General features: G+C 46.2%; 1 protein-coding gene across 1 annotated transcript in view; it reads left to right on the forward strand.

Annotated features, from left to right (window-relative positions):
• Positions 1 to 23,391, forward strand: part of LOC143982602 (cytochrome P450 2G1-like) — a 56,128-nt gene that overhangs the window by 8,915 nt on the left and 23,822 nt on the right. The window contains exon 4 of the mRNA XM_077481481.1: positions 20,441 to 20,597. Within this exon, the coding sequence (XP_077337607.1) occupies positions 20,441 to 20,597 (157 nt within the window). The remainder of the gene's footprint in view (positions 1 to 20,440; positions 20,598 to 23,391) is intronic.

Genomic DNA, 23,391 nt, shown 5'->3' on the forward strand with positions numbered 1-23,391 from the left:
CATATAGTATGTCAGCTATTCCTGGAAAACATATTAGTTAACCACTTCAGCCCCGGGAGGTTTTACCCCCTTCCTGACCAGAGCACTTTTTACAATTTGGCACTGTGTCGCTTTAACTGGTAATTGCGCGGTCATGCTATGTTGTACCTAAACAACATTTGTGGCCTTTTTTTCCCACAAATAGAGCTTTCTTTTAATGGTATTTGATTGCCTCTGTGATTTTTACTTTTTGCGATATAAACGGAAAAAGACCAAAAATTTTGAAATAAAATTATATTTTCTACTTTTTGTTATAAAAAAAAAATCGAATAAACTCAATTTTAGTCATACATTTAGGCCAAAATGTATTCAGCCACATGTCTTTGGTAAAAAAAATCAATAAGCGTATATTTATTGGTTTTCACAAAAGTTATAGCATCTACAAACTGTACCCTAGTTTGTAGATGCTATAACTTTTGCGAAAACCAATAAATATACGCTTTTCTGGAATTTACACAGCTTTTAGTTTATGACTGCCTATCTCATTTCTTGAGGTGCTAAAATGGCAGGGCATAACAACCCCCCCCCCCCCCCCCCCATGACCCCATTTTGGAAAATAGACACCACAAGGAAATTGCTGACAGGCATGTTGAGTCCATTAAATATTTTTTTTTTTGTCCAGAGTGATTGAAAAAATTTGAAAAAGTTATCACTAAATTATATATTGCTCACACATGCCATGGTTATATTTGGAATTGCACCCCAAAATACATTTTGGGGAAAAATAAAACAACTATTTTTGTTTTATTTATTTTATATATTTGTGTTTTTCTTTTTCTTTTTTTTGTAACTGTAACTGTAACTGTAACTGGTTCCAGGTTTGGGTCTCTCAAAATGCGATGACACCTTGGCAGACCCTGTGAAAATGTGCCTAGTCTGTGCAGTGCTGCATCCTACACTAATACTCAACTAGTGTATGGAAGCATTCAAAACATTCACCAATGCAAAGACTGGGATTGCCAGGACAGGAAGGACAAAAATAGTGGGTGTCACGCCTATATCTGTACTTGCTGCAGACACAACATCTCCTTTGGGGGGTTCATTGGGTAGGGGTACTCGGGAGGACATAAGGAAAAATGCCTCTCATGCAGCCGGCTTATTGCATTTGGTTGGGGAAGGTGAGGTGGAGCACCATCTGGAAACAGAAGGGCTCTGACGATCTCTTCCTGGAATTTAAGGAAGGATCCAGTCCATCCTGAAACTCTGTATAGCACATGAGCATTCAGCAAAGCCAATTGAAATAAATAAGCAGACACTTTTTTGTACCAGCGTCTAGCCTTACGGGCAACTAGGTACGACGCCAACAACTGGTCGTTGCGGTCCACCCCTCCCATGTTAGGTTATATTCGTGGACACAGAGGGGTTTCTCCACAACACTGGTCGCCGCAGTAATATGGACCGTCGTGTCTGCATGAAAGGAGGTAAGAAAGAAAACATTCTTATTATCCCTCCACTTCAAGCAGGCTCTCTCCCTCCCTCTCATACTCCAATCTGATGATCAAACAAGTGACTAAAAAGTGGCACGATCATGTAATAATTGTCCACGTACAAATGGTACCCCTTTCCGAATAAGGGTGATACCAAGTCCCACACAATCTTGCCAGCACTTCCTATGTAGTCAGGGCAGTTTGTCGGCTATCTTTGCCCTCGTAAACCATAAAACTACATGTATAGCCTGGGCCCTGTCACAGAGCTTAAACATCTTGACCCCGTGTCTGCCCGCTTACTGTGAAGGTCCTGTTTGAATGACAAGCGGCCAGAAAACGCAATCAGGGATTCATCAATGCAGACAACTTGATGGGGAGTAAACAAGTCTGCAAAACGTTGGTTGAAGTGGTTTATGAGGGGCCGAATTTTGTAGAGCCGATCGTATGCAGGATCTCCACAAGGACATCAGAGTTTATTGTCTTTGAAATGCATGAACTGCAAGATCTGCTTGTATCGTGCCCTCTTCATGGAAGCAGAGAACGAGGGCATATGGTGAATTGGGTCAGTGGACCAACATGACCGCAACTCAGTCTTTTTAGTTATGCCCATGTTGAGGGAAAGGTCCAGAAAGAGCTTAAATTCAGAAACCGAAATTGGTTTCCAATCTCTGACGAGGGAGGACTTGGGAATAGTGGCGATGTGTTGACCAGCGTACAAATTGCTTTGGTCCACAATAGATTTATAGAGATCTTTGGTGAAAAACAGCGAATAAAAATCAAGTGACGTAAAATCAACTGTTTCCACCTGAATGCTGGGTTGGCCAGTGAATGGGGGAAGTACAGGTGCTGCAGAAGTGGTGGGTTCCCAATTAGGATTGGCGAATTCAGCAGGAAGGGCACTATGGGCACAACGGGCCTGTGTTCATCTTCTTGGTGGCAGTGGGACACTACTTGTGCTTGCCACCTCACCAGCTTGAACTACACTTATGGGACTCGCCACATCACCACGTGATACTGCAGTGCTGGTTTGACAGGCTCAGAATATGTCATGCTCAGAAACGTCTAGGCCTCTTCACTAGTGTACCTTTGATTTGCCATTTTGGCCTCTAAATTTAGTGGTACACTAGTGAGACCCACAGGTAAAATAAGCTCCTGACTGTTAGCGGCTGTATCAAAATGCTACCAAAAAAACTGTTAGCAATCACAGGGATCAGGTCTGACTCTGCAAATGCTGCAGTTATGTGTGTTTAGTGTTTTGTAAGTGACAGTGATTGATCGATACTGCACTTGGGTGGGCTGTGCGGAGAAGCTGATCCCGCTAACACTGCATTTTTGGGAACCCTAAACTGCTGGAGACGCTAGTATAGATCTGATCAGATCAGATATCGACCCGTTCAGATACTATACCACTAAGGGAGTTGTATGTTGCATGCATGGGTGTTTGCAGTACTGGCACTAACTTGACGTTGCCTGGGGCAACGCAGACCCTAAAACCTAACTCATATCACCCACCAGGTGATCAGGGGGTTAAACTTTTATTAGGTAATAAATGGTGGGTGCCTGACACTATAAAAACAAACTAATTAACCAGTGTCACCTGTTACAGTTATACAGTGATCACTGGTGAAAGGGTTAACTAGGGGGAAATCAGGGGGTTAAAACCTTTATAAGGTAGTATATGGGGGTACCTGTTGCTATAAAAAGCTGACGGCTAACTTAAATACTTACCTGCCTAACTAGCATCACCTGTGACACTAATACAGCAATCAGAAAAACGATTGCTTAGTGATAATGGTGACGGGGGTGATCACGGGGTTAAACCTTTGTTAAGGGGGTATCCTAGACCTAAAGGGGCCTACCACTAACTGCCCTACCACTTATAACAGTCACAAATGACACCAATGCAGTAATCAGAAAAAAAAAATTGCTATTGGTGTCACTGTTACGGGGGTGCAGGGGGGTGATCGGGGGTGGTAAAAAGTGTGCCTGTGTGTTCTACTGTTAGTGTAGTGTTGGTGCAACTCACATTGATGTCTTCTCTCTTCGAGAGCCAGAACGAAAAGGCTCCACAAGGAGAAATTACATAACTTCCGCTGCTTCTGTTTACATTACAGAAGCAGGGGACATTTCCCGTTCACCGGGAGCGATCGCGAGGTGGTGGCCATGAATCAGTGGCCTCCCCCTCAGCACGGATTGCTCCCGGAACGATGCTGACCGCCTCTCCCGTGGGAGGCAAGTAATGTACCCATATGTTACTTTGCCTGCCCGTGCCATTCTGCCAACGTATATGATCGTGAGGCGGTCGACAAGTGGTTAAAAAAGTACTGTATATTACTAAACAATTTCAAGCAACAATTTCTTCCGTGCTATAGTTTATCTTTAAAACTAAATGTCACCCTTGAATTCAGTCTTACATGGTTGTACAAGCTCCTCTCCTGTACTGAAATTGCCTATTCTGTTTTTACTGCACACTGTCAAGCTGTATCAAGTTAAATAGAGCACACTTAATTTACTGGCTGGAGGACAACTTATCCTTTTCCTCCCCAGCCTTAATGTCCCTGCCTGCCTCTTTATTTAATTGGATTTCAGTTCTTTCATCATGATTCCAGAATAACATGGCTAGGATCAGTGATTTTAGTAATGCTTAAGGCTGCATTCACACCGGAGTGTAGCGTTTTTTGCGGTGTTTTTTACCGCGTTTTTTAACCGCGATTTGCCACGATTTTGTGCAGGGTAAAAGGTCACCAATGTTAAAAGAAGAAAAATCTACTCAATTCGAGCGACAAAAAAGGGTCCGGAACTTGTTTGAGCTTCAGGCGTTCTGCTTCAGGCGACATGTAGTGGAGATGTGAACCATCTCCATTGAGAATAATATAATTTTTCCCCTCTAGCGTTTTGTAGCTTCAGGCTTCAAGCTACAAAACGCTCAGGTGTGAATGGGGTCTAAATGTAAACATTACAAATGTAAAACTCCATTAAATAACATGTCTGGGGGAAACCCTGACCCTGCCTGTGAAGTATGTAAACAAAGTGGATAGGGATTTCATTTATCTATACCAGACCCTTATCTTAGCTGAGGGTCTGGTATAGATGTTGATGGAGGACCCATGCACACAGAAAAATACAGTATGAGGTTCTCCCTTATTCATACAACATTATACAGGTCTGGTATGAATATTAAAGCGGAGGTCCACCCTAAAGTGGACCTTCCGCTCATCGGAACCCTCCCCCCCTCCGGTGCCACAATCGGCACCTTTCAGGGGGGAGGGGGGTGCAGTTACCTGGATAATCCAGGTAACTGCACCCACTTCCGGGACAGCTCTCTGCGGAAAGGGGCGTAACTTATGCCCCTTTCCGCAAGTGCCCGCCCCTTCCCGCAAGTGCCCCGCTGCCTGCTGGGAAACACACAGCTCCCAGAGGCAGCGGGGAGCGTCCTTATTGCGCAGCGCAATTCGCGCATGCGCAGTAGGGAACCGGGAAATGAAGCCGAAAGGCTCCATTTCCTGATTCCCATACCCAAGATGGCGGCGGCAGGACCCGACAGACGACCTAGCGATCGGCTTCGGGTGCCGACATCGCAGGCGCGCTGGACAGGTAAGTGTCACTATTTTAAAAGTCAGCAGCTGCAGTATTTGTAGCTGCTGGCTTTTAAAAAAAAAAAAAAAACGCGGAGTCCCGGTGGACTCCCGCTTTAAGGTGAAAAAGCATGCAAATTAAAATAAAAAAAAAACATGTGGGTTCCCCCAAAAAGCTCATATCGGACCCTTGTCTAATCATGAAGCCTGACAGGACAGAAAAGCAGGGGGCAAGTGTGCACACCCCTGCCAAACCATACCAGGCCACATGACCTCAACATGGGGGGACCAACCTGGCAAACACCTAGTCCACATGTTGAATGACAACCCTGGCCTGGTGGTTTTGGGAGTCTGTGCATGGGGAGCTTATCTGAATCTGGAAGCCCCATTTAGCAACAAGGGGGCAGCCCATCCCCTGATTAATGAATACGGCTTACATTCATAAAATAAATATAAACAGTAAAAGAAAAACACCTACGGTACGTCTTTTTTGACAAATTCTTCAATTAAAAAAAAATCACAAAAAGACCCATTCACCATCAATCACATTGTCCAGTAATGTACAGTAGAGCCATGCCAATCACCATACCTGACCCTGGCTGACCTGCCACAGAATAAAGCACCGCTCGCTGAAGCAAGTCTTGTCCTGTTGATTCACTGTCACTGAATGACAGGTCTGGTGGCTGACAGCTTCTAAATACAAAGGGGCAGGGTGGTCTCCCAGGTGAATTAATTGAAAAAATATAGAGATGGCTATATTTGGTCAATGATGTCACTGGTCTACACCTAAAACTTATATGTGCCTAACTGATATATGTTTGTGTGTTCGCCTGAATGCCGAAAGAGCCAAAGTTCAGTCCAAGCTTGTGTTCGGAATAAACCTTCAACTCATCCTTTTTTTTATTTTTTTTCACAATCCAGAATTTTATTGAAGAAAAGTAATTGGTTTATTGAAAATAAATGATTACAAAATGGTATTTGAACAGTATGTCTGGTAACAAATAGGTACAGTATACAGTGGTGTGAAAAAGTGTTTGCCCCCTTCCTCATTTCCTGTTCCTTTGCATGTTTGTCACACTTAAGTGTTTCGGAACATCAAACCAATTTAAACAATAGTTAAGGACAACACAAGTAAACACAAAATGCAATTTGTAAATTAAGGTGTTTATTATTAAAGGTGAAAAAAAATCCAAACCATCATGGCCCTGTGTGAAAAAGTGATTGCCCCCTAAACCTAATAACTGGTTGGGCCACCCTTAGCAGCAACAACTGCAACCAAGCGTTTGCGATAACGTGCAATGAGGCCTTTACAGCGTCCTGGAGGAATTTTGGCCCACTCATCTTTGCAGAATTGTCCTAATTCAGTTACATTAGAGGGTTTTCGAGCATGACTAGTGTAGTCTGAATGTTCCCCTTATACTATTCCTTACCTATTAGAAACGAGACCACACCATAGGTTGGAGTAAACTGGCCACAACAGCCTTTATTAAACATAACTCAAAATTCACTCCAATAACTTGTAAATATGAAAATATATAAATATATAAATATAAATAACTTTATTAACATTAAACCACATTAAATAACATTAACTGCCCATTCTGGTGATCTCTGACGGTGACCCCACTTAAGCCAATACCAAATCACTGCGGTACACCTGACCAACTTCCCAAAGGCCTCCACCTGTGACCGGTCGGAGACAACTTCCGCCAGTGAACATAACCGTATTCCCTCCAACGTTCAGGAATACCCAGAGGGGCCAATCGTTAGATGAGCCCCCCACACCCTCAGATCCCTTCTGAGTACCTGTCTACCGTCAGAAACCACCAGAAAACACACCGCCAACACGAAAAACTTTCAGCTGCCGTGACAACCGATGAAACCTGCAAAAGAAGAAAAGACCAGCAACAAAAGACACAACAAAACAAACACATAACATTAGGGCGGGAGGGTGGGAAAAACTGCTTCCTCTGTGTCACACTGGGCTCCGAATGATCCCCTAAAGCCACACCCCTCCCTTTTATATGACCCCTCCCCTACACTGAACTTGTTTCCTGCAAACCTTTCCACAACTCCACCCATAAAGCTTAACCCTCTGTGTCCCTCATCCACACTGTCATGTCCAGCACTCCTTATATCATTTCATTCTTAATCCGTGCTTCTCTTGACTAATGTAGTCTGAATGTTCCCCTTATACCAGGGGTGTCCAAACTACGGCCCTCCAGCTGTTGCAGAACTACACATCCCATGAGGCATTGTAAAACTCTGACATTCAAAGACATGACTAGGCATGATGGGGATTGTAGTTCCTGAACAACTGGAGGGCCGTAGTTTGGACACCCCTGCCTTATACTATTCCTTACCTATTAGAAACGAGACCACACCATAGGTTGGAGTAAACTGGCCACAACAGCTTTTATTAAACATAACTCAAAATTCACTCCAATAACTTGTAAATATGAAAATATATAAATATATATAAATATATAAATATAAATAACTTTATTAACATTAAACCACATTAAATAACATTAACTGCCCATTCTGGTGATCTCTGACGGTGACCCCACTTAAGCCAATACCAAATAACTGCGGTACACCTGACCAACTTCCCAAAGGCCTCCACCTGTGACCGGTCGGAGACAACTTCCGCCAGTGAACATAACCGTATTCCCTCCAACGTTCAGGAATACCCAGAGGGGCCGATCGTTAGATGAGCCCCCCACACCCTCAGATCCCTTCTGAGTACCTGTCTACCATCAGAAACCACCAGAAAACACACCGCCACAGCCCGAAAGGGTGACCCCCTCAACCTTGAGGGCCACCCCACACACGAAGAGCTTTCTGTATCCCCTCCTGTAAGCCCAAGGACCAGAGGTCAATCCCCACATCCGATAGGTGAACGCCATCCTGCCGGAGATAAAGCCCCACATTCACCTCCAACTCCCGATGTCGAACCACAATGCCCCCGTTCTGCACCACAAAACGCCCAACCACCTTATTCACCCTTATCCTAGTTTTTTCAATGCTGGCTAAAGACCTAGCCCACCGCCACACAGTTCTGGCCACAATGTCCGACCACACCAAAATGGTGCCCGGGAAAAGGACTCGTAGGCGCAACACATCCGCCTTAATATCCGCCAGAATGTCCTTCACCTTCCGAACGCCCAGGTCATTGCCCCCCGCATGAACAACCAGCACCTCCGGGGCCTGTCTCTCAAAGCGAAGCGCTCCACCTCCCTCATGACACGCTCCCACCTCATGCCCGGGAACCCCAACCACATCACCCTAGCCACCCGCCTGGGGATACCCAATTGCCTGCCTGCTGGTAGAGAATCACCTCTCCTGGCCCCCCAGCACACGTACGAATGCCCCAGGATCCAAACGAGGCGTGGAGAACCTCCATCTGGAATGAAACAAGAGAAATAACACAACAACCAACGGAATGTTACAAGCACAGTACATCCTCCCCAGAAATCCCAACAACAAACAACACCCCCGGCCGCACCCACCTTACTCCAGTATCAACTGCGGCCGGACATAGGACCGGAACCTCCGGGACTCCCACCTACCAATCCGGCGAACCACCGCCTCCTCCAGCCCACATCGTGCCGCTTCCGTTGCCGCCCCAATCCGGAAAGAGTGGGACGCATATTCCCGCTCATCCAAACCCACCGCTCTCAGGCAGTGCCGAAAAACCGACACAAACTGAAACCGGGATAGAAAAGAGCCCTCCGCATGCACCAAAAAGGGGCCCACCCCCGCAGGCCGTACCGCCCGGAAAGCCCGTACTGCCGCCACCGGGCACACTGCCGAGCCCGGAAGGGCGAGCAGCGTAATCGCCACTCCCTTGCCCCGTTGATCAGTCTTAGACCTACGCAACCGTATACTCACCCGATCCACCACCACCTGCACATCCTGATCCAACAGACCCCCAGCCACCCGTTTCGAGCGACACACCAACTCCCCTATCCTAAACACCCCATAAAACGCCAATGAAAAAGCAGCCGTAAACAGAACGGTCTCGTAAGCAGACGAGCAAACGTCCACCAGCCGAGAACAAATTGCCACCAAATTGTCAAACGACACCGGCCGGCGCGCGTCCCGACCCTTCCGATCCCTCCGGTACCCCTTCAATGTTTGCCTCACCCAAAAATCCTTCGTCCCGTCCGGTTCCCCCCACAGTTTAAACAAAAAGGCCAACCCAGCCAGCTTCCGCTCAATAGACGCAGGCGACAGACCCGTCTCAATATTCCGTGCCACCCAATACAGTACCACCCAGCGCCGGTCGGAGCCCCGACCAGCCACGCCAACCTCCCGCAGGAACGCCCACCATTCCGCCCACACCCTAGAATAAGCGGACCAAGTAGCCTCACTCAGCGATCTTCTCAACCAACCTGCGGCGATTCCAAGGGCAGCTCCCACATCCACCCGGGGCAGGGCGCCCCCGACTCCTCCGCTCCCGGCGCCAGCTGCCGGAACTTGTCCCACTGAAAACGAGAGAGTGAGTCAGCCAAAGAATTCTCCACCCTAGGTATATGCACTGCATAAACGTAAACATTGAGCCGCAAACAGCGAAAAACCAGCTGTCGCAGCAGCCGGATTACAGGGGGCGAGGAAGCAGTCATCCAATTGAGGACCTGAACCACCCCCATGTTGTCGCAATTGATGCGCAACTTCAAATTACGAAACTCCTCCCCCCAAAGCTCCAACGCCAACACTATCGGGAATAATTCTAGCAAGACCAAATTGCCCAACAACCCCGCAACCTCCCAGGAGCGCAGCCAAGGTTCAGCACTCCACCGGCCCCGAAAAAATGCCCCATAACCCGTAGACCCAGCCGTGTCAGTGACCAACTCCACATCGAAGTTGCTCACCGGCCCCGCCATCCACATGGCCCGCCCGTTATACGACCCCAAAAATTCATGCCATGCCCGCAGGTCCTCCCTGTGTTCCTTCCGCAAGCGCACAAAATGGTTAGGGGCGGTCACCCCGGCGGTGGCCCCCGACAGCCGTCGGCAGAACACACGGCCCATAGGGATGATCCGGCAAGCGAAATTCAGCTTGCCCAACAGGGACTGCAGGGCCCGAAGCTGAACCTTCGGCCGGCCCTGCATCCCTGCCAACTCCGCCTGCAGATCCCACAATTTATTCTCCGGCAATCGACACTCCATTGCCAGCGAATCAATCACGATCCCCAAAAAACTCAATTCCGTAACCGGGCCTTCCGTCTTATCCCCCGCCAACGGCACCCCGAACCTGCCCGCAATGTGCTGCAACGTAGACAGAAGAATCGCACACACATTGGAGGCAGGCGGGCCCACGCACAGAAAATCATCCAAATAGTGGATGACCGACTCCAGGCCCGAAACATCTCTCACCACCCATTCCAAAAACGAGCTAAAAGCTTCAAAATAGGCGCATGAAATGGAACAACCCATGGGCAGGCACAAATCTACATAAAACTTGCCCCGCCAATGGCATCCCAACAGCCGGATGCTTTCCGGGTGGACCGGCAGAAGTCGAAACGCCGATTCCACATCCGCCTTGGCCATGAGAGCCCCACGACCATACCGCCTGACCCACCGTACCGCCGCGTCAAAAGACGTGTAGGAAACCGTACACGCCTCCGGGTCAATGAAATCATTGACCGACCCCCCTCTCGGAAAAGACAGATGATGAATCAAGCGAAACTTCCCCGACTCCTTCTTAGGAACCACACCCAACGGGGAAACCACCAGGTCCCCCCACGGCTGCACTTCGAAAGGCCCGCCCATCCGGCCCAGCGCCACCTCCTTACCCAATTTGTCATCCACCACCCCCGGGTGATCTAAAGCCGAGCGCAAATTCCTGGCTAACGGCGGCACCCCTTCCAAAGAACAGGGAATCCTAAAACCATCCCGAAAACCCGCAATCAACCCCCGCGCCGCCTCACCATCCGGATACCTATTTAGGAAAGGAAGCATCCTTCCCAGGTTCACCGGCGTCATCCCTTTTGTGACCGGCGTCACCGGCGCGCTTACCCTTTTTGAAACAGCGGGACAGGGGGTGGGCGCCGCCGCACCCGGAGCACTCATGCTTGAAACGGCACGCGCCCCCGAATTTACAAGCCCCTTCATTAAAGGGCCAGCACACCCCCCACTTTTTACCGGCCAGCAGTCCTGAGGACGACGCACTCCCAGCCCCCCCCTGAAGAAACGGAGTGGGCGTCCGCGGGGCAGACATAAGCCGCATCCAGAGGCTTATGTCCTTGTGATCCCAGCGCAGGTCAGCCCGCACCGCCTTCCGCTGGCGAAACTGCTCGTCATAGCGCAGCCACGCCAACCCCCCATACACCCGATGAGCCTCACCAATCGCGTCCAGGTAACCAAACAACACGAGCAATGCTCGGGGTTCTTTTCCCCTATCACGCTAGCCAAGATAGCGAACGCCTGAAGCCAATTCATCAGCCGATACCTAAGTTTTTCCTCGTCGTCCTTCTTGGAACTGTCCGGCTTGACCCTATCCAAGTTAAACTTCTCAAGGGGGAGCAAAGAGAAAATCTCCACATACTCACCCTTTCCGATCTTGTCCCTCACCTCCTGCTTCAAATGAGCCCCCAACGGGCCCTCGAAGCAAGCATAGACTTCGCACCGGGCAGCATCCGCGAGCCTAACCAGATCAGACCGCGCCCCCGGATCCGCGGGCACCGGGGGGACCCCCGAGCCCCCAGCTCCCGCATCCACGCTCCCCGCTGCCACCGCAGGCGGTGCGTCCCGCGCAGGCACAGCCTCCGCCCCCCCCCCAGTACTCAGCCAGGGGGCCACCTGAGACGACCCGAGCCCCCCGCAAACTTACCAACAAGGGCCTGCAGCCCCTCCAGCAGCTCCTGCAGCGGACCCGAGGGCCCCCCCGGGGCTACTGGCCCCGCCCCCCCAATGAACCAGCCGCAACCCCCCCATGACCTCCCGGGACCCCGTGGGCCCCGCACCCTCCTGTGACACCCCCATCAGACCACGCAAAGCATCCGCCAGCAAAGTAGACTCGCGCAACTTACCCGGCCCCCCCGGGGCCCCGGCGACCTGAACTGGTCCGGGCGCAGAAAAGGACACCTCCTCCTCCTGGGACAGCTCGCTCTCGGACCCGACCTCACCAGCGCGCACCGGGGACGCCGCCATCCCCCTGTGCTCTGAGCGGTCCATCCGGTCCATGCGATCCGGGACTGCAGGCAATGTCCTCCTCCCCCCGCCGCCCCCGGCATGCCGGCGTCTGAAACCGGCCCTGCCAGGCACCTTGGCGGCCTTCTGCGACCCGCCCTCCCCCCCACCCGCATGTGTCCCCCCCGGAGCGCCCCCCGCCCCCCCCCGCCGCGCGGGTCACCGCTCCTGAGCCAGCAGGCCGCAGATCCACCGCCATGTGCACCCCCCCTGACGCACAGACCCCGAGCCACCCGCACTCCCCCCCACCTCTGCCGGGCCCCGTGCAGGCCCGGCGCCATTGCCATGCTGCCGCGAAGCCCCGCCCCCTCCGGTCGGCGGCGCAACGACCGCCCGGACCGGGGAGAGCCGGGAACCGGCCGTTTCGCCGGGGGGACCGAACGGTCCTCCCCCGGGCTCCGGGAGTCACGAGGCGGCCGAGGTGTAGGCCCAGGGGAAAAACGCGCCGGAGGCCGAGACCTCCGCGCGCGCAGCTGCACCTCACCTGTCCCGCCGCCGTCCTCATCGCCGTCCGCCAGGTCACCCACGCGGTCCCGCAGCCAGTCCGCACCGTGCACCTCCGCCGCCCGTCGTAGCCGCGCGAAGAGTCCCTCAAGATCAGCCATAGCAGAGGAGCAGCGAAAAACTGCCTCCTCTGTGTCACACTGGGCTCCGAATGATCCCTTAAAGCCACACCCCTCCCTTTTATATGACCCCTCCCCTACACTGAACTTGTTTCCTGCAAACCTTTCCACAACTCCACCCATAAAGCTTAACCCTCTGTGTCCCTCATCCACACTGTCATGTCCAGCACTCCTTATATCATTTCATTCTTAATCCGTGCTTCTCTTGAACGGCCTTTTTAAGGTCATACCACAACATCTTAATAGGATTCAGGTCAGGACTTTGGCTAGGCCACTCCAAAGTCTTCATTTTGTTTTTCTTCAGCCATTCGGTGGTGGACTTGCTGGTGTGTTTAGGATCATTGTCCTGCTGCAGAACCCAAGTTCGTTTCAGCTTGAGTACACGAACAGATGATCGGACATTCTCCTTCAGGATCTCTTGGTAGACAGCAGAATTCATAGTTCCTTTTATCACGGCAAGTCTTCCAGGTCCTGAAGCAGCAAAACAGCCCCAGACCATCACACTACCACCACCATATTTTACTGTTGGTATAATGTTCTTTTTATGAAATGCAGTGTTCCTTCTACGCCAGATATACTTGGACACACACCTTCCAAAGAGTTCCACTTTTGTCTCATCGGTCCACAGAATGTTGTCCCAAAAGTCTTGGGGATCATCAAGATGTGTTGTGGAGAAATTGAGACGAGCTTTGATGTTCTTTTTGCTCAGCAGTGGTTTTCTCCTTGGAACTCTGCCATGCAGGCCATTTTTGCCCAGTCTTTTCCTGATGGTGGAGGCATGAACGCTGACCTTAACTGAGGCAAGTGAGGTCTGCAGTTCCTTGGACGTTGTTGTGGGGTCTTTTGTGACCTCTTGGATGAGTCGTTGCTGCGCTCTTGGGGTAATTTTGGGCGGCCGGCCACTCCTGGGAAGGTTCACCACTGTTCCATGTCTTCTCCATTTGTGGATAATGGCTCTCACTGTGGTTCGCTGGATTCCCAAAGCTTTGGAAATGGCTTTATAACCCTTTCCAGACTGATAGATCTCAATTACTTTCTTTCTCAATTGTTCCTGAATTTCTTTGGGTCTCGGCATGATGTGTAGCTTTTAAGGATCTTCTGGTGGACCTTACTGTGTCAAGCAGCTCCTATTTAAGTGATGCCTTGATTGTGAACAGGTGTGGCAATAATCAGGCCTGGGTGTGGCTAGAGAAATTGAACTCAGGTGTGGACAACCACAGTTATAGTATGTTTTAACAAGGGGGGCAATCACTTTTTCACACAGGGCCATGATGGTTTGGATTTTTTTTCACCTTTAATAATAAACACCTTCATTTACAAATTGCATTTTGTGTTTACTTGTGTTGTCCTTGACTATTGTTTAAATTGGTTTGATGTTCCGAAACACTTAAGTGTGACAAACATGCAAAGGAACAGGAAATGAGGAAGGGGGCAAACACTTTTTCACACCACTGTACATATTGAAATGTGCCTCTGTTTTTGTGTAGTAACAAGAAATATGAAATGGGTAGAGGTGTTGGGGGGAGGGGTAGGAAGAAGTGAGAGGGGAGAGGGGGTATAGGGGGGAGAATACAGGGTGAAGGGAGGTATTGGGAGCATAATGATGAACTTGTATCATATATATAAACTTATCAGTGATATATTGTAAGAGTTTTATATCTGTTTCTTTACACAAACACAAGGAGTGTTTGGTATTCGGTCAAATAGGTAAATAGTAACCATGGTTGCCATATTTTGATAAAACTCTCACTGTTCTTTTTTTTCATCGCCAGAATTTCTTCCATCTTATATAAGTACTCGACTCTGTCCAATCAATCATTAACCAGAGGGGAATTAGTGGTTTTCCAATGCAGAGGAATGAGGGTTTTTGCTATGGTTAGTAGGTGTCTGGTAAGGGATTTTTTGTATTTAATTACAGTGCAAGAATTAATATGGATCAGACAATTAGGTTGATTTTGGTGTTTGTGATGTGTTTAATCCAGTGGGAGATGTTTTTTCAATAGTCAAGGATTAGGGGACAACTTCACCATATGTGCAGAAAGGATCCTGTTTCCTTCTCATATCACCAGCAAGTGTGTGGGACCATTTTTTACTTTTTAGTGGAGTAATGTACCACTGTGTTAAGATCTTATATGATATTTATTGGTATTTTGTACTCAGTGAACATTTATGCACCAGAATACATGCTTTTTCCTAGTGGAAATTACTGAATTTCATGCCCAGATCAACTTCCCATTTAGCTTTGTATTTCTTGTTTCCATCTTGAGATTATTGGTTCAGCCATTAATAAGCAATGGAAGTTGTTTTTAAGATCTGAGATCTTTTAGAACAGATTTGTTCTAAGGGCGTCAGCTGCATGTAGTATGAGGCTTTATGTTTACTGTTGAACAAAAAATCCTTAAGTTGCATTTAAACCAGAGGTTATGGAATGGGTCCCCATATTCTGCCTTTAAAGTATCTAGAGATTTCATCCTGTTGCCATTAAGACAGTGAATGGCAAGTAGTTTAAAGTCACAGTCTGGGATCAGAAGTGATCTTTGGTTAAAGCCTGGAAGAAAATCTTAGTTTTTAGCAGTTGGTGTTAAAGGGCCAGGGATTGAGGCAGGGGCGTAACTATAGGGGGTGCAGCAGTCGCGACCGCAACCGGGCCCTGTGATGCAGGGGGCCCATGCAGCCCCCTCTATATATGGCCGGCAGCAGCATAGGCAGCTAGGGGTACCAGTGCACCATGCACACGGGTGGCTGGAGGGTGACTAGCAGAGCTCCATGCTCGACTATCGCACTGGCTGCTCTTCAGTTGTGCATTCCCCGCATGACCTGTGTCCTCAGCCGGCTCCTCAGAGTACCCCTCTCCTGCTCCATGCATTGCCGCTCAGTCCGATGTCTGTTCTCCCCAGCCAGAGTCCCGCCCCCCCCCGAGTCCAGCCCACACTGCACTGCATACTTCTCCCGGGTAAACAAACTTTTCATACCTGTGACCACGCCCTGGAGTTCCACCGCCGGACTCGGAGGGAAGGGCCCTGGCTGGGGTTCAGGGGGGCCCTTCATGGTTTCTTGCATCGGGGCCCTGAAGGTTCTAGTTACGCCACTGGATTGAGGCTAGTTTGTGCTGGCAAGTGATTATGTGCCAAATATTTAATGTGGTGGCCACTAAGGGGTGGTCTATGTTTCTGGTGTTTTTGGAATGGATAGACCATGGGTAGTATAATAATTGTTGTTTGTTATGTATATGATGTACCCAGTCTTTATTTTGACTATGGCAATGCCAGTCAATTAATCTAGTGATGTGGTTAACATAGCAGTATTTTTTAAAGTCTGGGAGGCCTATTTCACCTTTTTTGGGGTAATGTGAGAAGTCTGAAGTTTATTCTAGGTTTTTTGTCAGCTCATAAAAACCTTCTCTGCATCTGCAATAGTCTGGAAAAGAAAGAGTTAGGAATTGGTATAGGTAATGCATTAAAGAGGTGTAGTAGTTTGGGGAGTATTGTCATTTTTAAAATTGCGGCTCTTCCGAACCATGAGAATAATTTGGGGGTCCATTTTTGTAGATCTTTAGTATGGAATTTAGTAAGGGGTGAAATTTTCTGCGAAAAGAGATTCAATATTGGATGTTAATTTGATGCCCAGGTATTTGAGAGTGGTTTGTTCCCATTTAAAATTGTAGTTCCCTTTAAGAAGGTGTAGCTTATCGGGTGGCAAGCTAAGGTTTAGTGCTTCGGATTTTGATTGATTTGTTTTGAAATTGGATATAAAACCAAATGTTTTGAAAATATTTTTAAGGTTGGGGATAGAGATATGAGGTTGTGTAATAAAGAATAATAGGTCATCTGCATACACTGCAGTTTTGTATTCTCTATTATGGAGGTTTAGCCTGTGGATTTCTGAGGATAGTTTTATGGTTCTAATAAGAGGTTCTAATGTTAAAATAAAAAGAAAGGTGAGAGTGGACAGCCTTGAAATGTGCCATTTTGTATTTGTAGTGGTTCTGAAAAAGTGTTATTGACTTTGATTTTTGCTTGTGGTTTTTGGTAGAGTGCTTTTATCCAATTTAACATATTTGCGCCTATTCCTAAATGTGAGCATGTGGTCATCATATAATCCCAAGATACTCTATCAAAGGCCTTCTCTGCATCTGTTGACAGTAGAAGGCCCTCGATTTTTGCCTTCCGGGAGTAGTGGATGAGGTTTAAAGTTTTTGTTATATTGTCTCTGGCTTCCCTTCCTGCCATGAAGCCAACTTGTTCCGGGCCTATTATTTTTTATAAAAAGGGGTTTCATTCTGTTGGCTATGATTTTGGCTAGTAGCTTAATGTCTATATTTAAAAGGGAGATTGGTCTGAAATTCGCACAGCCTGTGTGGTCTTTTTCTGGTTTGGGGGAGACAGCGATGTGTGCCATTAGAAGTGTGTTTGAGTCATTGTTGTTTGCTAAATGATTAAATGCCTTTAAGAGGGGTTTAGAAAGAAGTTGTGTGTATACTTTGTAGTATTGTGATGTGAATACATCTGGAGTGGGGCTTTTACCCGTTTTTAAACCTTTGATAGCTGCTTGTAGTTCTAAGATGGTAATGGGGTCTTATAGGCTGTTCATATCCTCAAGGGTCAAAGAGGGAATTTTACTTTCTTCTAAGAACTTTTAAATCATGTTTTCTTTCGTGAGTGTTACATGGGGTGCTTTGTGTTGGGGAGGTAGGTTGTATAATTTAGTGTAGAATTCGTGGAAAATTTCTGCAATCTTTCCTGAGTTGTATTCAAGTGTTCTTCTTTTTTTGCGTATGGCGTGTATGTGGTTTGCTGTTGTTGCTTCTTTTAGAGCTCTCGCAAGCTGTTTCCCACTTTTATCCCCGTGTTCGTAGAATATACTTTTCTGAAAGAAAGGAGATTTTTGGTTATTGAGGTGTAGGATTTGATTCAGGGCATTCCTATGTTGCATGAGTTCATTTTCTACTTTGGAAGCCAGAGATTGTTAGGTAATGTCTCCAATCTAGCAATTGTGTCCATAAGGGCAGTGATTTCTTTGTCTCTGTCTTTTTTCCTCCTTGCTCCCCATTTAATTTAATCTCCTTTAATTACACTTTTTTGTGCTTCACAGTTGTTGAGAGGGTTTGTGTCAGAGTCTACATTGATGGTAAAGTAGTTTTTAATGGATTTGTGTATGTCATCAAACTATTGTTTGGTCGGTAAGCAGGGCTGCATTAAGTCTCCAGTTAAAGGTTGTCTGTTTGGAAGGGTTGAATTTTAGAGTGATGGCCATTGGAGCCTGGTCTGATAGAGCTATGATTCCAATTTCAGCCTCAGATAAATTAGTGTGGTCTCTTTGGGAAATGAAAATTGGATCTATTCGCAACTATCTTTTATGGGGTGATGAGAAGAATGTGTTGCCTCGGACTGTAGTATGGATTGCTCTCCATGAATCAACCAGGGTCAAAGATTGTAGTAGAAATCTTATGCGCTTAAGGATTTTGTACGAAACATGGGATGTGTCCTGAAGTGGTGAGAGGGGGATATTAAAATCTCCCTCTAAGATTGTGCAGCCTTCAGCAAACCACTTAAGTTCATTCACTATTTTGTTACAGAATGTGATGTGGGCTTTGTTGGGAAAGTAGACATTTGCTAGGGTGATGGGAGAACCTTCCCATTTTCCTTTGAGGCCTTCAGGATCTGTGATTTGATGCCCAAGTTCAAACGGGGAATCTTTGTGTAGGAGAATAGTAACTCCTTTAGTTTTGGCTAATGGGTTTGTAGCGTGATATGCTCTTGTATAGGAGTTGTTAGAGAGTTTAGGTATGTTTTGACCTTTGAAGTGCATTTCTTGAAGGAAAACAATCGATGGGCTGGCTTTTTTGAGTTCTCTTAGTAGTTTGGATCTCTTTTCTGGGATGTTGAGGCCGCTGATATTGTGCGATATAAGTGTAGGGGTTTTCCCTAAGTGAGAATAAGTCATCTTGAACAGTATATGAAGGGATGGGGGTTGAGGGAGGTGGAAGGGAGGAGTGAGGGAGGACAGTTACGTAAAATGAGAAAGGGCAAGGTTGAGGGGGGTTAGAAGGGGTGTGGTTGTACCGGCAGTACAATTAATGAGTCTAGGCTCAGGTATACGTCCGAAGGATGCAGAGATGTTAGTATTATGTGAGATATCACCAGTTACAACTCTGGGAGGTAGGTGGGAGACACGTTTATGGACAGGTAGTGTCTATACGTTTTATTAGAAGTTTAGTGTTAGGGTTTGGAGCTCCTTGAGGACCAGGTTTAAAAATCTGGGTCCATAAATTATTACATTTTTGACTTTTGTACGAGTTATAATTAGTATTGCTATCAGGACTATAAAGTGTTGATTTAGAGGGTTTGATAATCAATTAGAACAGACAATTATACAGTTTGTGAATAGTCATATATTAGCTTCATTCAAGAGCACAATTTGTAGTAGAACCATTGTAGAACTATAAACTTTAACGTAAGCATTAAACATTAAAATATAACAATTCTTAATACTTTACTGTTTATAGGTACATTTTTCTCCTTCTTCTTCTTCTTTATATATATATATAGTTGGGAACCTCATCACTCAAAGGTCCCACTGGAAACGTGTCCCAAGACAATGTTCCTTATAGTAAAACTTGTCTAATGAGAGTCTATATAATTGTAATAAATTATATTGTTATGCAAATATTTCAGTGCAGTTATTGTATATCAGATTTTAATAGATTAGACTGCTGGGTTTTGCATGAATTCTTTGGATCATAATCTTTTCTCCTTTTCCTCTCCTTCCCTCATCATTGTTGGAATGATTAATGTAACAGAGGAGGGTATCATCAGAATGGAGTAGAGGAAAGAGGAAAAACTTTTCCTTTTAAGCATTGAGTATCTATGTCCTTTTCAACGTATTGTAATTTGTTTTCTGTGTTTGTGACAGAGTGTATGCCATTGTGCTTACTCACAGTTATCTTTATGTGCTTACAGAAGCATTCAGAGAAGTATGAGGAACCTTTATGGTAGAAGTTCTGGAGTGTTCCATCTTCTTTAGGAGTAGTTGGCGAAACCTGGTTTCCTGCTTATTAATTTCAAGGAAAAAAGTAAAGGTTTATATGTGAAACAAAGCAGAAAAAGTTAGTGAAGATAGTTCTCATATAACTGTTCCCAGTATGTTGGTTCCCTCTAGTTGTATGAGAGATAAATTGCATTGGCAACTTTTTCGGTAGTTATTCTTAAGCAGTTGTTAAGACGTTAATGCCACCTAGTTGATAGAAAAATGCATTGTCAACTTTGAAACTTTTAAACAGTATATCTATCCATTGTATTTGTGAATTGACAAGATGGCGTTTGCATGGTATTGTTAACCTATCAAATATCCTGAAATATCAAGCAGGCTATCGGTTTGATGATGAGAGGTAGATTATAGGCGTTGCCTGGAGTCTTCAACTCATCTCTTATGCCAGACTAATCTGTAATCTTTTAGTATTTTTAACCAAGGCCCTCATAGATTTGAAATTATTGTTTTTTTTTAATAGATTTTTCTAAATTATAGATACTGATGTTGTGGATAAAAGAACTGATTGATTCTGCTTGCATAATAACAGATAGACCAATAAACCCAAGTCATCTGCTAAGATTGTCTATCTCCAATGTCATCTGCTCCATTGTTTTTGGAGAGAGATTTGACTATGAAGACAAGAAGTTCATGACCCTTCTGAAACTTATTCAAGAAGTTGTAACTCTGCTGAACTCACGATTGGGCCAGGTAAATATTTATATTGTGTATGATTGTAGGTATATACACACTATACATGTTTTATATTGATATATATACAGTGCCTTGAAAAAGTATTCATACCCCTTGAAATCTTCCACATTTTGTCATGTTACAACCAAAAAAGTAAATGTATTTTATTGGGAATTTATATAATAGACCATCACAAAGTGGCACACAATTGTGAAGTGGAAGGAAAATGATAAATGTTTTTAATTTTTTTTTACAAATATCTAAAAAGTGTGGCATGCAATTTTATTCAGCCCCCTTTACTCTGCTACCCCTAACTAAAATTTAGTGGAGAGAATTGCCTTCAGAAATCACCTAATTAGTAAATAGAGTCCACCTGTGTGTAACTTAATCAGACTATAAATACAGCTGTTATATGAAGCCCTCAGAGGTTGTTAGGGAACTTTAGTGAACAAACAGCATCACAAAGGCCAAGAAACACACCAGACAGGTCACGGATAAAGTTGTGGAGAAGTTTAAAGGTTAGGTTATAAAAAAATATTCCAAGCTTTGAACATCTCACGGAGCACTGTTCAAGCCATCATCTGAAAATAGAGTATGGCACAACTGTAAACCTACCAAGTCATGGTCGTCCACCTAAACTGACAGGCTGGACAAGGAGAGCATTAATCAAAGATGCAGCCAAGAGGCCCATGATAACTCTGGAGAAGCTGCAGTTCAGTGGGAGAATCTGTCCACAGGACAACTATTAGTCATACACCACACAAATCTGGCCTTTATGGAAGAGTGGCAAGAAAAAAGCCATTGTTGAAAGAAAGCCATTAGAAGTTATGTTTTAAGTTTGCGAAAAGCCATGTGGGGAACACAGTAAACATGTGGAAGAAGGAGCTCTGGTCAGATAAGACCAAAATTTTAATTTTTGTCCCAAAAGCAAAACGCTATATGGCAGAAAACTAAGGCCGCGTACACACGGGCGGATTGTCTGGCCAACTAAGTTCGTCAGACAATCCGACAGACAGTCCGTCCAAATTTTGAATGAACGGACTTGACCACACACGATGAGCAGACAGTCCGCTGAAAGCGTGCGCGATGACGTGTACAGCACGTACGATGGGACTAGAAAAACGACGTCCTATACACTGCAATGCAACCTTCGGCCGTGTAAATCCTTTCTGAGCATGCGCCATACTTAGTCCGTCCAACTTGCCTACACACAAGCGGACTGTCCGCTGAAACCAAGTTTGGACGGATAAAACCAAGTTTGAACGGACAAAATTACGGAAATTCCGTAAGACTTTGTTCGTCAGACAGTCCGCTGAAAAAGTCAGCTGAAGCCCACACACGAGCGGATTGTCCGCTGAAACACGGTTCAGTGGACTAAGTTGGACAGACAATCCGCCCGTGTGTACGCGGCCTAACACTGCACATGTCCCTGAACTCACCATCCCCACTGTGAAACATGGTGGTGGCAGCATCATGTTGTGGGAATGCTTTTCTTCAGCAGGGACAGGGAAGCTGGTCAGAGTTGGAAGGTGGATGGAGCCAAATACAGGGCGATCTTAGAAGAAAACCTGTTAGAGTCTGCAAAAGACTTGAGACTGGGGCGGAGGTTCACATTTCAGCAGGACCCTAAACATACAGCCAAAGCTACAATGAATAGTTTTGATAAAAGCATATTCATGGATTAAAATGGCCAAGTCAAAGTCCAGACCTAAATTCAATTGAGTGAATCTGTGGCAAGACTTGAAAATTTCTGTTCACAGATTCTCTCCATCCAATCTGACAGAGCTTGAATACAAATGTACGCCACATTTTTCAGATATTTATTTGTAAAAAATTTGAAAACCATTTTTCTTTCCACTTCACAATTATGTTTATATATATATATATATTATATATAAGTTTTTTCCTTAAAATTCTCTCCTAAACTTGGTGTGCATGTTATACACCGGCGCGTGTTATACGCTGATAAATACGGTATTTGTCTTTACACTTCTTGACTATCTGGTCATAGCTCATGTCCTGATCTGGTTTAAGGGATAAGTGTTTAAGAAAAAACAAATATTTTGCTCTGTTGGTCTGACATTTAGCCACCTCAGATGCCCATGCCCAGCAATCTGCCCATGACTAGATCCACCTGGGCAAGCCCCGATAGATTCAGCCACAGTCCCCAAAGTTTCTCATACTTCTGGGAGCAACCTCTATGTTGGTAAGTGATTTCTTCTTTCCGGAGCATTTCTCCCACAGCATTGATCCACTCTTTGAGAGCAGGAGGGTCTTCCGATATCCAGTGTGTCATTATTAGCTTACGTGCCAGGAATAAAGCTCTAGTAACTGCCACTCTAGTACTCTTGTCCCATTCTAACTGATCTAGTCCATTTAATAAACAGTGTTTTGGATTTGTGGGCATCGAGACCCGAAACACCCTGTTTATAGGGTGGAGTTTCGGGCACCGCCACAGTAGGTGGATCAGGGCTCCATGGTCTCTCTCTTGCATCTGGTAAACAGTGGAGTGGGCTGGAGACCCATAACATACAGTCTGTGGGGGGTATAATATACTCTTAACAATATGTATAATTGCATCAGTCTTTGCAAAACATTCAAAGAGCATGTGGGCACAGTCTGCAGGACCTCCTCCTACTGATCTCCATCAATCAGGCCCACATCTCCCTCCCACTTAGCCAGCATTTTCAGGCGGTGCTTGCCCAAAAATTTCTGCAATAGCATACTATAGCACTGTGATATGAATCCCTTAGTATTGGCTGCCCTTGCAATCAGATCAAATAATGGTGTTGGTGAAGGGGACCATTCCGAG

This window comes from Lithobates pipiens, unplaced genomic scaffold (genome assembly GCF_037356315.1).
Source record: "Lithobates pipiens isolate NorthernLeopardFrog02 unplaced genomic scaffold, aLitPip1_a1.2 Scaffold_1, whole genome shotgun sequence".
In the NCBI taxonomy this organism is placed as follows: domain Eukaryota; kingdom Metazoa; phylum Chordata; class Amphibia; order Anura; family Ranidae; genus Lithobates; species Lithobates pipiens.